The sequence below is a fragment of the Hippopotamus amphibius genome, chromosome X (genome assembly GCF_030028045.1).
Source record: "Hippopotamus amphibius kiboko isolate mHipAmp2 chromosome X, mHipAmp2.hap2, whole genome shotgun sequence".
In the NCBI taxonomy this organism is placed as follows: domain Eukaryota; kingdom Metazoa; phylum Chordata; class Mammalia; order Artiodactyla; family Hippopotamidae; genus Hippopotamus; species Hippopotamus amphibius.
The window spans coordinates 42,609,358-42,625,067 of record NC_080203.1 but is presented as its reverse complement, the minus strand read 5'-3'; the positions used below and the strand labels follow the sequence as shown (position 1 = coordinate 42,625,067).

At 38.0% G+C, this 15,710-nt stretch overlaps 1 protein-coding gene across 1 annotated transcript in view; it reads left to right on the top strand.

Moving 5' to 3' along the window:
* Nucleotides 1-1,322: 1,322 nt before the first annotated feature.
* Nucleotides 1,323-15,710, top strand: part of RNF128 (ring finger protein 128) — a 95,650-nt gene continuing 81,262 nt past the window's right edge. Inside the window, exon 1 of the mRNA XM_057719302.1 lies at nucleotides 1,323-1,728. Coding sequence (XP_057575285.1) covers nucleotides 1,323-1,728 — 406 coding nt within the window. The remainder of the gene's footprint in view (nucleotides 1,729-15,710) is intronic.

The window sequence follows — 15,710 nt, the reverse complement described above, 5'->3', positions numbered from 1 at the left end:
TCACTCCAACGTTAATACCTCAGATGCCCAAGAACGGACAAGAGGTTGACAGGGGGTGGGGATGTCTTCATTGATCATCTCCTTCAACAACATCTCCTATTTTCCTATTTTCTTTTGTCCTGTCCCCTTGACTCTAGTGGTATTCCTTATTTCAGACTATTTTCCTTGCACTTCAGACCACCATTGTGTCTGCCTTCCTTTTGATCTGGTGTCTTTCTGCTTCTCTGACACCCTGATTCCTATTTGTCTAGTTTGCTGACTCTTGGCCCAGTCAGACTCCTGCTATCTCTGTTTGTCTTGTCCATTCATCTACTCCTTCACTAGCCCTTGGCACACATTGCAATCTCCCTTTCTCAAAATCTACCCAGACCAGTTGAGCCCATACAATGTATGCCCAAGTGCTGCTAGTGTCCTGTGTACTCCTGATTAAAAACAGAGCTTACAGTAAAGGAAGAAATGAAATAAAGTTGTCTGTGCATTTGAAAGAACTAGCATTAAATATTTTAAATATTAAAAGATAAACCTTGAACAGTCTTTTGTTAGAGTATAACACATGGGACATAAAAATTAATGGAATGCATCAACTCATAGCTATCAATCAATCAACAAATATTTGAGTGCCCACCATGGGCAAGGCATTGTACTTGAAAGGAAAGGACCTCTAGTGACTGGAGTATATTTCCTTTTCAATGAATAAACAAAGGTAGCAGAAGATATTCCTTGGGGAGCCTGTTAAGAAAAATTCCACAAAGGAATAAGAGAAAAAAAGGCTGTGAAATCAATTCTACCAATGCCATAGCAATTAAAATGATGGATCTTAACTTACTTTCAGCTGAACTGGTTGATAGCATATTTCAGCAGGGCTTGGAAAACCAGTTTCGTGTTTTAGATAATCTGAGAGAGGTGACTTTCATTTTGTCACGTGGGAGTCCCAAGAGTCCAGTTCCTCATTCCAGTCCACTCCATGTTTATGAAAGTTCATTAGCTGGAACAGTGAGAAGAAAAAAATGTCAGTGAAGGAAGTCATCCAATCCTGATGAGTTGACATGTAGAATAAAGTTGATGGTGTTATTTATTGCTAAGATAGTCCTGGTTAAGGGTTACATCTGTGTACAGTTGGAGGAGGGGCTGGCAAAAGGGAATATAGCTAAGTGAAATAGAGCTGATGTATTCAGAGCTTACGTTGCTAGAGGTGAGATCGGTTACCTACTTGCAACTGAAATTTCAAACTTCTGCTTAGCAGGGACCTGAGTGGACAAATGGTGACCGATAGTTGGAAATATCAGCAGACATCTTAAGTTTTATGCTCAAATGAATGAGCAATGAACCAGGAGAATAAGTCCAGTTGTTTTCAGCTGCTGGTAATTTTTACCTTTTTATTTAAAATCACAGCGCCTTTTTCAGTGAATGCCTATGTGACTGTGACTTATTACAATGAAACCAGCAACTACACTTCAACAGAGACATGTGAATGTGGTGTTTATGGGTTAGCCTCACCGGTGGCTAATGCTTTGGGGATGGTGGGCATCCCTAAGAACAATAACTACCAAGCTTGTGACTACAACACAGAGTTCACCAATACTAAGAAGCCCTGGATCGCGCTGATAGAAAGAGGTAATTGTACATTTTCAGAAAAAATCCAAACAGCAGGCAGAAGAAATGCTGATGCTGTTGTGATTTACAATGTTCCAGAGGCTGGAAACCAGACAATACAGATGGCAAATTTCGGTAAGTAAGAACCGATTCCCAAAGACAGTTAATGTCTTTGTTTATCTTAACATGGTATTTCCATCTACAGTGACTCTAGGATCTGGCAATGAGGCTGTAAAACAAGTGTATTTTAAATTTTATTGCCCGGCACTACTCTGAATTACTTTACGATTACTTAATATTTGTAATTAATTTGTTCCAAGGTCCAAAGCAATTCATGAAGTAGTTCCTGTTTTCTCTCATGATGTGCTTAGCTCTGTTAGTTTCTCAGTGTGTATTACGCAATTGCTTTTTATTAAATGTGCCTTTACCTGTAAACATTAAAGAAAATATAAATATTTTAATTTCATTCTTAATTTGTACTTTTCAGTTGATTCAGGGTTGTATGTATTCAAGTATCCAGTAACTGCAAAACTGATTCATTATTATGATTAAACATAATCATAATAAGCATACTGTAAGTGTGCAAAATGTTTACAAAAATGAGAATTCGACTATCTGCTGTATGCATGTGAGATTTTAATGTTTGTGGGACTGATACATATAAAACTACTCTGTAAGAAACATTATACATTGAAAACTGTAAGGCTGAAATTGAATACCTCTGTAATTCACACCAAAGTTAAAGATTTCCCTTAAAAATATTTACTTATGACTTCCTAAGTAAATATAATTATCTAATTTGTTAACTTTGTAAAGGAATTTACTTCTTAGAATTACTGTTTTTATTTTGGTTTTCGTTTTGGTTTTTTGCGGTTGTTGTTAAAAAAAAAATGCCACTGGTTTTAAACCAGTGAAGAAGTAGACTTCTGAAACAAGTTTTCTAAACTGCAGGTGGATATAGGTATTTTTGACCCCAGACTTGGTCGGAGGAAAAACATGTTCATTTCAAACAGGGTAAGATCTGGTAGAACACAATATCAGGATAATTGGTATTCTCATTACCAAATTTGGCGTCTGAGAAAATTAATGTAAATTAAATCAACCAGATTTCAGAATTGTAAGAAAAAATCAGATTTGTGTTGAGTAGTAGAATGATTGGAACATCCAGGTTGTGTACATACAATATGGCAATTTAGTACTAATGTTTGAAAAACAAGCTGCTTGTTTCTCTGGGTATCAAAAACTAGGTAACATTGTCTTTAGCAGTACAAAATTATTGTAAATGTCCAAAACTCTACTTGCTACCTTTTGTAACATATCCTGGACATTGCCAGAACCCAGACATTCACATTTTTTTCTTTTGAAGTTAAGAGTACTTCATAAGCATTCTCTGCATGTTCCTATATTTTTATGAGTGACTTTTATTCTTGTAGAAATAAAATGAGGTGACTTTCTGTTGAAAATTAGACATTAAACCTCTTCTAAGGAACCTACTTGCTCTATGTTTCAACTTAGAAATTCTGAGTATTCTAGTTTTCCTTTTACATGGACAATCACATCCTGCTGTTCACGTCCCTACTTTCTTTAGGATAATTTTCTTTTTTTTTAATTGAAGTGTAGTTGATTTACAATGTTTTGTTAGTTTCAGGTGTACAGCAAAGTGATTTAGTTATACATATACATACATATATATATATATATATATATATTCTTTTTCAGATTCTTTTCCCATATGTGCTATTACAAAATATTGAGTAGAGTTCCCTGTGCTATGCAGTAGGTCCTTGTTGGTTATCTATTTTATATATAGTAGCATGTATATGCTAATACCAAACTTCCTGATTTATTACTCCTCCCCACCTTTCTCCTTTGGTAACCATAAATTTGTTTTCCATGTCTGTGAGTCTGTTTCTGTTCTATAAATCCTCTGCTTTTTTAAAAGTATAAACAATATCAAACTAAATAGTCATGTTTTCAAAACTTGCTTTGCATCATGCAGTAAGGGCCAACTACTGGAAAGTAGGTACCCAGCCACTGAATTTAAAAGACTGACCAAAACAGTAAATCTCTCCAAAAGGCATGCACAGTCATTTGAGTATATGTCTCTGAGCTGAATTTTAGAAACAAAGCAGTTAATTTATAATTGAATATATATTTCCAATATAATCAAGGATATGTGATCAAAAACATTTTTTAAAACTACAGCATTGCCCCTGTTTTAAAATAAGCACATTGGAAAAGATAGCATAATCATAGTAATTGTAATAGTTAATATTTATTGCCATTTAATATATGTCAGGCACTGTTTTAGGGTCTTTATTTTATTTAATGAATATTGATCTTTAACATTGAATGATCTCAGCCCCAAAGAATTAAAATCGTAAGTTTGCTGTTTTGCCGTTATAAGACCTGTCAACTAGTGTGTCATTGGGTTTCTTCCTTCCTAGAAATTTCTCTTATATAGAAACTGTTATATGATGCAGTTGACAAACATAGGGGAGGGAGTATGGATATGAAAACTCTATGATCAGCCACTAGACCATTAAAGATTGAGTCATTATTTTATAACATAAGCCAAAATTGTGTTTGTTTTTGCTGTCTTTCGTTAGTGTTTTGCTTAAGCACAGAGGGTGGGGCAACAACTCCTCCTCCTCCTACGAAAGCTCTAGGCTTTACCTTCTATCACCTTATCTTTTATCACCCCTAAAAACCACCTTTTCAGAAAACCACACTCTAGCCCCCCTCAGGGCTGTGGCACCCTTTTGCTTCCTTGGTTCCCACTACCTCTTCATTCCTTCAGTCCCATTTTCCATGCTAGGCCTTCCTAGCCTTTCCACAGTGTTGTGCCTCTTTATGTCTTACTGATGTCAACGCCTTCCGATCAAAGGCTACTCTGAAAAAAAAAAAAAAAAAAGGCTACTCGGAACAGACCTGTAGTTGAAAAAGTTGGGTTTATTACTTACTGCAGCAAAGGGAGAAGGCACACCAAGGGAAACGATGGGCTGTCTCAATAAGAGGGCTTTAGAAAGGATTTATAGGATTTGGGCTTGCTTCGGGTGATTTGCAGGAGGGTTTAAGGAAGCAGGCCATTGACCAGCCATCCCAGTTTGCCTGAGACAGGGATTTACTGGAACGTGGGACTTTCAGTGCTAAAATCAGGAAATTCCTGGGAAAACCAGGCTGAGTAGGTTACTCTGGCTGGCTTTGTTCTGGATTTGGATCCTGTCAGAAAGTAGGGGGTAATTCTGTGATTGGATTTCTAAATAAACCTTATTTGTAAGTGGGGAAGACTAACCTGAAGCTACAGCTGTAATTAGTATTAAAAAAAAAAAAAAAAGCGACAGTCACTGATGTTAGCCAGGATGGGAGATGTCTGGTCATTTTTGTGGCTTGGATGATGTTCATATTTTGACTGGGTTCAGACATAATTACGGAATGGTCTTGTTTTTGTTCTGATCTGTCACAGGCACAGAATGACCTTCTCTACTATTGATACTCTGTGAAATTATTTATGTTCAACAAGAAAACACCAAAAAAAAACAGAAAAAAGAACAGAAAGGAAAACACCAAAGCCTGATTGGTAGTGCCAGGTCAGGTCCCAGATGTCAGGGGCTGCTTGCCTCTTTCTCACCAACACACTATGCCTATGTCTTTACTGCTGTGCAAATACAGTATCTCCCCCCCATCTTATGTATCAGTGCTTCCCCATCTCCTATAGCCTGCCTTCAAGATCCCCAGCAAGCCTAAGGGATGCCTCTGCACCCCTCACCTCTCATGGTTTCATAATGTGGATACAGACTGTCTTTATTCCTGGGCCCAATCCATTCATAGCCCCCCTACTAGCAGTATCCTTTTTCTGAAGGGGACAACTTCGGTCTGAGAAGTGCCCCCACTGAGGAGGAATGGTGTATAACCTAGTGCTCGGAGGTAAACCTTTAATTCTAAGTTTCCCAGTTTGCAGCGTGTTTTGATTTGCATTTTGATGCAATTGGAAATAGAAGGATATGCTTATGGTATCCTTAAGTAATTATGTAACTTCTTAGCAACCCTTTCCAAATGCTCCAGAGACATCCATCCATCCAGTTGTCCCAGATGTGCAAGAAAAGGCAGGACTTCTCAGTTATTAAAGCAGAAAATTCAGAATATGTTAAGTACTTGCTTGCTGACCGAACAGGTTTTGAAAGTTGAATATGCTGTTAATAGGTTAATTGCCCTAAGAAATGATTAGATTTGAACGTACTGTAGTTTATTTCAGCAAAGTCAGTAATTTGAGAGGGATAAAACGGTTCCTATGTTTTTATCATTATGACTGTGTTCAGTGAAGTGGGTTACCGGGTGAGGTCTGCAGCATTTCAGAATCTCCCAAAGTCACCAATTCCTGAGCAATTAAGTACATGGAAAGGAAGCGTTTAATCAGAGCATCAAACTCACATGTTTTAGAAAAGTGTTTTTCTAGAACCGAGAGGGGAAATAAAAACATAGTATATAAATGAAGTGAGAAGATAATAAAAACTTCAATAAGGCTTAGACTCCAATATACACGAGTTTAACTCAGTTCCACTTGAAATGAATCTCAAATCTGCCTAGCACCATCTCCAAGACTTCATCCTCAGACCTCTGCAATAACTTCCTAACTCATCTCCCTGCTCCTCTTGTCCCCCTCTAAGCCCACCACCCACACTGAAGCCAGAGTGGCTTTTTAGAATAAAACCAAACCTTGTTTAAAACCCTTCAGTAGCTTCCCATGGCACTTAGAGTACACTCAGACTCCTTTCCAGGTCCTCACCCAGCCATGAATCAATCACCTGGCTCGTGCCCACCACTCTGACCTCATCTCCTCTCACCTCCCTGCGCGCCCCCCACCCCCTAGACTGAGCTCCAACCACACTGGGTTCCTTTCAGTCCCTCAGTCCCACTAAACCCTTCCCTGCCTTGAGCGTGAAAGTACTCGAAACCTCCCTCTTCTTCACACTCCCACATCTCATTAAATATCAAGTCCTGTTGATTCAATCTCCAAGCATTTCTGAAATCCATCCCTTTTCTCACCTCTGCTGCTTCCATCCAAGGCCAGGCCAATATCATGTCTCACCTGGACCATCGTGATAACCTCCCAGCGTGTCTCCCTCGTACTCTCGCCGCCGCTACAGATTCTTGTCTTCCACCCAGCAGCCAGAGTGATCCCGTGGAAAATGGAATTCAGTCCCAATTAGACTAAAATCCAGGCTTCATGCCATGTCTTATAAAACCCTGTGTGATGAGACCTGATTCTACACCCCTCTCCCCCACATGACTATGCCTCAGCCACTCTGGTCTTCTTTCTGTTTCTAAACCAACAGAGCTAGCTTTTGCACTTGCTGTTCCCTCTACCGAAGTCATTTCTCTTTCATGTTTTCAAATAATGCTGCCTCCAAAAATATAACCATGTCACTACTTTCTCGACATGGCAGCTGGAGCGGTCCTCTAAAAATAGAGGTCAGATCACATTGCTCCTCTTCTCAAAACTCCCCAGTGACTTTCCATTGTTCTTCAAATAAAATCTAAACTTTACCATGCCTAAAAGGACTTGCATGATCTGGCCTCTGCCTACCTTTCCAACCTAACAGTGCCCCTGACCTCCCTCCTAATACCTAACCACTCTGACCTTCAGATATTTTCTCCAACCCACGAAGCTTTTTCTGTGAGGCCCTTTGTGCTTGTTTTTCTCCCCATCACCACCATCACTACCACACATAACGGGTTCTCCAAATTCCAGTTTAAATGTCTCTTCTTCGAAGAAGTCTCCCCAGACCACATTCATTCCAATCAAAACCCAGTGCTCATTTCTGTTGAAATCTCTTGTAATGTGTAATGAGTTGCTTATTTGCTTAATATTTGTCTCTCCCATTTGATTGTAAGTTCCAGGAGGGCAGAGACCATGTCATCCATTGTATAGAGCATAGTGCATTGTCTTCACTAGAGTTGTTAAATGAATGAAAGTTTAAGAAGCTAGAAAGCAATTCCATTTTTTTAAATAAATTTATTTATTTATATATTTTATTGGCTGTGTTGGGTCTTTTTTTTTTTATGGCTGTGTGTGGGCTTTCTTTTTAGTTGTGGTGAGTGGGGGCTACTCTTCATTGTGGTGCGCGGGCTCCTCATTGCTGTGGCTTCTCTTGTTGCAGAGCATGGGCTCTAGGCATGGGCTTCAGTAGTTGCAGCATGTGGGCTCAATAGCTGTGGCTCACGGGCTCTAAAGCGCAGGCTCAGTAGTCATGGTGCACGGGCTTAGTTGCTCTGCGGCATGTGGGATCTTCCTGGAGCAGGGATCGAACCTGTGTCCCCTGCATTGGCAGGCGGATTCTCAACCACTGCGCCACCTAGGAAGCCCGGAAAGCAATTCCATTTTATATATGAAAAGATAGACAAGTTTAAGCGAAGTTAATTAGATGAATTCAGTAAACTATAGCACTGTAAAATTTTTATTTTTACCTATACAAGTACTACTTTCTTCTTTAAAAAAAAACATAAGATATGAAGTCCCCCTTGACTATTGCCCCCATTCTCAGGCCTCTCCCAAGAGATAACAATTGCTATTCATTCAGTGGGTAAACTTTCAGGCTTTTTCTATTATTTTTTACATATGCATACCTATAGAAAACACAAAGCCAACCTGTGGGGTTTTTTTTCACATTAACGAGCTTATTCTGTAGCATGATTTTGTCTCTTAACAGTAAGAATTGGAGTTATTTCTGTGTTAATAAATTTACATTTAGATCTAATCCATTTTTAACTGCTACATGATATTTCATAGTATGAACACACTCATAACTTATTCAACCACTCCCCTATTAATGAACATTTGGGTTGTTTTCAGCTCTGCTCTTTTACGGACAATACTTCAATGTACATAATTATTGCTGATACCTAAGGAAGCTAATGATGTGGATCTTGCATCACTATTCATGTTGCTCTTGCATCTGACCACCTTGTTGAACTCCTATTTCATTTTAATAGTTTGCTCTTGAATTTTCAGGATAAATGACCATTTTCTCTACAAAGTTTTGCCTCATCTTTTATATTAATTGTACCTCTTTATTCTTTTCAATGGTCTTATTCTATTGTCTAGGGTTCCAATAATGGTAATATGTACACCTTTGATTTGTTCCTGACTTTATTACAAAAATGCTCCCACTGTTCCACCATTAAGTGTGTTATTTGATAGAAGTTTCTGGGAGATACTCTTTATCAAGTCTCAGGACTTCAGTAAGGCTTTTAAATCTCGTTATTCTTACTGGCAAGCTATAATATAAATATACATGTATACACATATATTTATGTATATATGTGTGTGTAAATAGATATAGATATAAGATACAGCTATAGTCACTATTGTAGAATATGATCTGAAGGGGAAATCCAATAGTTTACTGTCAGCTAAGGGGAAATAATAAAGTGATACACAGAAACAATAGGTAAAAGGGATAGTTTGGTTTTTCTTTTTTTTTTTTAGATATCATTTTATTGGTGCCCCTGATAAAAGGATTGAAAACATTTTTGTTGCTTATACATATGACTTCAAGTTGAGTGTCAAATTGTAAGACACAAACAAAATTTAAAAGCATCTTGACAAACTAGAAAAACTGTTTATTAAAACAAGATAAAGTCCACAGTAAATAGCATAGAATAAATATAGAGACAGATATAAAATAGAAAAACCTATCAGGTTTATAAGCAAAATATTCGACAGTCACATTGTACCATAAGTTAAATAATCAGTGACACAGTTATTTTAAAACTAGTATGATCGTGAGTTGCGCCAACAAGTATATGCTTGGAATTCACGAACCTCTGAAAACATCATAAACCTTACTATAACCTGGATTACAATAACAGGATTTTAGTACCTCTCTCTCATACTCTCACATAAATTCCTAAGTGTCTATCTGTCTATCTCTCTGTCTCTCTCTCTCTCTCCCCACCCCCACCTCCCTGCATATAGGCACAGACATACATAACTGCATAAGAGTTTATATTTTTATAAGGGAGTCAAAGATACAGTACCTCTGGATGCTGGTTTCCAGAAAAAAACAAAATGAGTAAATTTACTGTGAGCTCTTTAAAGTACATTATCTCCTTTTTCTCCATTTAAAAATCTAGGAATACTTTTTTTAAATTAAGGAATATTTTGTAAGTCTAAACATGTGCTTTTTGTTCATTGATATATTCTCTGCTTAATTCTTGTCCTCTTCCTCCTAATTATATTTATTATATCATGATTTGCTGCCAGGACATTGATTTCCTCCCAAATTATTCATAATTACTAGGAAAAAAATGTGCTCACGGACGTGTAAGTGTGTGTGTGTGTGTGTGTGTGTGTGTGTAAATACAGAGAAATGCCTGAATAGGATTGCATAAAATAGAATAGTTCTTCTTAAGTACCCTCTCCCTCTATTTTCAGCAACCCTTGGTTCCTTAGTTCTTTTACCCCAGTTATCCCTCTTCCATCACTCAAGCTTACTTCATCTAGACATCAAGGACTTCATGTAAATAAATTATATCCATTTCCATCTAAAGCCACAAGTCTTACGTCCTAGTCATTCAGGTAATTGTTAGATATGCAGGAGCTACTTTGATAAAGTATCCCGGGGGAACTTTATTTGTTGTACTTGGAGACAACATGACTTAAACCCAATTTCTAACTGATGATAATTTCAGCACCTTTGACAGAACTGTGAAGAGTAAATTAGGGGAAATCATATTTCAAAGCATCCCTTATCACATCACATAAGCAACAACCCACTCCACCTAACGTTTTAGAGTTTTAAATGTATATCATATTTGTATCTAAATTTTTATTATGTATTATTATGTAATATTCTTTATCATGCAATGATAATGACACCATGTAGTTAAATAAATTAGTCTCTGGCAATAATCAATACATTGGAATCTCCTCAGTGGAAAGGACAAATAGAACAAATGAAAATTTGCTTAATAATTCACTTGCTTTCAACTTCTATTTTAAATGACTGTCTCCGTATCATTACTCCTAATATCTGGAGCTCTTTCTTTTCTTTGTGTTGCACCTAATTCCTATTAAAATATGTTTTTCTTTGCCCTTTATGAAGGCAGTTGTTAACAGTAAATATTCTATTAGCTATGTGCTGCATTCTTCTAAATGTAATTAATCATTTCAACAATCCATGAAGTAAAAAGTGTTAGTATCCCCATTTTATAATGGAAACTGAGGCATAGAAAGGTTGGTTAACTTCCCTTCATACAACTAGCAGATTGCAAAACTAGGGTTTGAACTCTATACCCTGACTCCAGAAACCATGCTTTTAACCGGTACACAATACTATAATACCTTTCTGGTGAGCATATACTATGCAAGGCACCATACAAAAATGGTACCAGAACACAATCACTGCCCTCAAGGAGTAAAATGTAGTAGGGAGAACCAATATTTATACAATTAGTAGAAGGCAGGATATTAAAAGCACTATTAATAGAAGTGCTAAGATTATTGGAGCTGAAGAGGTTAAGAAATGATGACTTAGAGGACTGGGGCGGGGAGGGGGGGAGGGACTCGAGGGGGGGGAGTCAAGGAAGGGAGGGAATACGGGGATATGTGTATAAAAACAGATGATTGAATTTGGTGTACCCCCCAAAAAATAATAAATAAATAAATAAATAAATAAATAATAAATAAAAAAGAAATGATGAGGTCATAAGGTTGGAAAGGTTATCAGAGTTATAGAAGATGCTATCAGAGAACTCAGTAAGCAAACAGAAAGTGTGGTATTTCTGTTATGATTTCAGAAGTTGAGCAGATCAGGATCATAATAATGTGCAGAGTCTGGTCGTGGCTGTGGGGTGACTACAGTGGAATAGAGACAAAGGTCCCTGAAGCTGCATCACAATGAGGCCAGAGTGTTGGATGATGGAAGAACTTAGGGTGGAGAGAGTGACTGTGATCCAAGTGACAAAGTCTTCATATACGTGGGGGAATGAGTGGGAGGTTGGTCCATGACCAAACAGGGAGGGAAGGAATAGAAAGTGGTAAAACCAAGTGCCATGAATCTCTTGACTGCCATGAGTCTCCAGGAAATGGGATTTACTCATAATGGTGGGGGAAAGTGGTCTGGAAACAACCATGTGGGAGTGAAGAGGCCCCTTATAGCCCTGAATACGTGGGATACAGAAGGATGAGCTGCCTCTACTAAAAGTAACTGAAGGAGAAATGGTGTTCTCAGGGGTAAGATGGGTCAGGGACCATAAGGAAATATCATAAGCTTTAGTATAACCCTCAAGGAATAGGAAATGAGGGAATTTTACCAGTTACACATGTGTCATGTAACCAGAGGTCTAGAAGACACAGTGGAAACTTTTGAGGAAAAAGCAGTGGAGGAAGAAAGTAATGAACAGTACAGAGAGGGGAGCACAGAAATGAAGATTAAACAAATTAGCTTCCATTTGGGGCAACAACTAAGGATGACATGAATGAGAGCCAGGAAGTATTAGTGCAAAGGTAAAGGGATCTCAGACAAATAGAGGACTTCGTTTACCAGTGTAGAAGGCTGGCAGTGTATAGAAAACATAAGAGAATTATTCACAAGAGAGCAGGTACTGTTGAAGGAGTTGAGAAGGGCAGAGATGAATAGGGTAGAGATGAAAATATGGAAGAATTCAGATCAGTGAGGTCCTAGAGCTGTGGCCTGTGGCCATAGATTACAAGGGTGAAAGAGGGGTGTGTAAATGTTTGGGTGGGGAGAGGGAGTACACTTAAGGTTAATAGGTGCTGAATGATCTGGAAGTAAGACTAACCAGCCTTAAGATTCCAAATGGAACTTCTTTAAAGTCTTAAATCGGGTGCAACTTGGGGCTTGAGTTGAGTGTTACATAGGCATCTGGAGGCTGTTTCATGAAAATATGAAATCCTTATAAAGAATGTTCATGACAAAATTCTTTGGGGCCATTTTAATAAATCAAATGTTCTGGGAAATGATCTGTTATGACTAATGCTTTTAGTAAAAATTGGTAGAAACCTAGTCAAAGCCTTAGGATGTCAAAATTGCAATGATTAAACGCCTGGATGCCCTGCATTCCAGAATTGAATTAAATCCAATCTACATTTACTTGTGTATATTTTTAGCTTTTAAATGGAAATGTAAATTGAGTTCTTTTTCCTCAAAGCAGTCAATTCAGTGACGGAAACTGAGGAGGAGTGTAGAATCAGTCAAATAGGATGTTTGACATTATTTTAGCTCTAAAAAAAGTCTACATGGACCAAATAGCCATTTGTCAAATTAATTTTTCCACTGATTATTCTTATTAGCTTCATATAGAATATAACCAGCATCTAAATGCTCAGTAACTTGAGTTTGGTAAGATCAGCTGCAGTTGGAGACCACAGTGGTTAATTCTGAGAAATTTAGCACTATTTCAACCATACAGGCAAATGTGCTTAGAAAATTAGTCTTGTCAAAAAGCCAGGATATGCAAAAAGGCAGTATTTACCAAAGGGCTTTGTGGAGAATTCTTGGAACAGAACTCAGATGGAGAGAGGGGTAAGTTGCATTTTGGCTGAAGGAAGATGTGTGGTTTCTCTGACCATTTCACAAAGAACACATCCTTTCTCCCCTGAAAACTGTAGCCCTTTGGCGGAACAAGGGAAGCTTAAAGAAGGCATAAAGAGAAATACTAGGGCTCTAACCTGATGCATATTATCATATGACACCTCCCCCACCTGGGAGACAAGGGGTGAGGTTAAACACTAGGGGATAAAACCCTTGGGTGCAATTCATTCTTGTTTACATATCCATAGCCTGGGCCTAGGGATATAGCTCTGCAGTGACTAAGAGGTAAGCACTTAGGGAGAGCAAGCTCTGGCTAAGAATTGGGTTTTCTAACGTGTGAATAGAAGACATAAAAATGTGATTTCTTTTTCTTTTCTATCTAAGAAACAAGGATTTACTTATTCACTCAACAAAGGTTTGGTGAGAGCCAACTATTTGTCCTGTCTTCCCAAGTTTTACATTTCATAGCTCTGTCGCTCAGCCTTCAAGAATACAACAGGGGTTCTATGAGAAGCAGTGGCTTGTCGTAGCAATTTAGGACATGAGCTTTGTAGGGAGACAGATCTGGATTTGAATACCAGATCTACTATTTGTTTTCTAGCTGTGTGATCTTGAACAGGTTATTAAATTCTCTGAACTCCAGTCTTCTCATCTTAGTCATCCATCTGTAAAATGGGAATACTCTAGTACTGCCTTATAGAGTGGTTATAAGGATTGAATAAGATAACACATGTAAAGAAAGCACTTAGCATGGTGCTTATTCTATCGTAGACACTCAAAAAATGGTGGTAGTAGTGATGATGATGACAAAGTAATTCCACTTCTTGATTTATTCCCCCTCTTTGCCTATCCAATTCTTTCTCACTTTAAAACCTTGGGCAAAATTTATGTCCTATTAGAAGCCTTTCTTGACTAACAATTTTCCCTGATCTCTCATTACTTGGTACCTATTCAACACTAATAAACATAGTTTAGGTCATGTTAGTTTGCTTTTTTGCCCATTTTTATGTATTCTTATGTATTCATTTTTCTCTTTCCCGGATTCCCAATTAACATAGAGCAATAGATTCATAGACTAAACATAAATCTTCCATGTACTTCAGGTGTCCCTTCAACTAAAACCCTGTCTGGCAGCCATTCATTTACTGCTTGAGCACTTTTAGTGATGGAGAACTTATCTCACAAGGCCATTCAGTTCATTGCTGAAGAGCTTAAGTTTTTAGAAAGTTATCTTTCAAGCCACACCAAAATGTGCCTCCCTGTAACTTTCATACATTGTTTCTAGTTGTGCCCTCTTGAACAATGTAGGACATTAGACAACTAAATGAAGTTGTCTTCTATTTATATCATTCATTCAATTCTCAATCAGCAGTATGGACTTTTTGGCTTTCTTACTAGTGGTAGATTTTGAATTTCAATATTCCTTACCACTAAAATCTTACTTTTTCCTTGTTGATGGGAAGGGGGCATTTCCTTTGCTTTTTGAGAATAACTTCACTTTTTGTGTCTCAGAGAAGGATTTGGGAGCCAGTCACCTGTGTGACTTCCTCCCTATTATATATTCTCTGAAATTTTGTCCATCAGTGAAGCAGCATTCCTTTGGGTTTTAAAAGCTATAAGATTTTTGAGTCCCTGTTTGAAAGGCACGTGGTCCTGGGAAAGGTGACATCTTAACCTTAACAACTGATACCATAGCAAGGATTAATTCACTGATAGTGACTTGAGTACAAAATGGCAGATAGGATGAAGTGTGACCTGGAAGCAGTACTAGACCATTGGAGATACAGGGACCTTGTTTCGTTCATCTCAGTATACATAGCACTTAGCCCAGTGACTGACTAACGCTTGGCCCTCACTGATGAATGAATGAATAAATGAATGTGGCTGAAAAGGGAAGTATATGCTCTCCCGAACAAATATTACATACTTCACAATTCTATCTACAGCCAACAGAGTGTGGTAACACCAGAAATGTTGGGGTTCGTCAACTTAATGACAGCCTTGCTGGCTATTAACGTGTTCTTTTTACCTCCATCACCTCTCCCTAAAGCTATTTGGTGTCTCAGCTTCACCTGGCAGTCGGCGACACGACTTCTTTGTTAGGCTGCTTCTATATAAAGCTCTGGCAATAGGAACTGCCTAGATTACCACCAGTGATTCACACACCTACACAGAGTGCTTACACCCACGTGGGGTCATGGAGTGAAGTGGATCCAGATTCCACTTCAGGTCTTATTTCACTGTACAATATCGGGGAAATAAAATGACCCTTTCACTTCTTTATATAAGCTATTGTAGGTGTAGTGATCTGCATCATACTATGTGAATTTGGGTAGAGTGTAAGAAAAACCTCATTAATTCTCACCAGTGTGTTTAATCTAAGTTAAAAATGTAGGATTGGCCCTTAGAGAAGTGGGGAGATGATTAACTGCCTTCAGACAACAGAAACTCTTTTTATGCAGTACATAAAAGCAACTATTTTCCTGCACACAATCTTTGCCTATTCATTGAAGAATCTCCAGCAGTGCTTCTCTTGCCATGATTTTAGTACCAATTCAT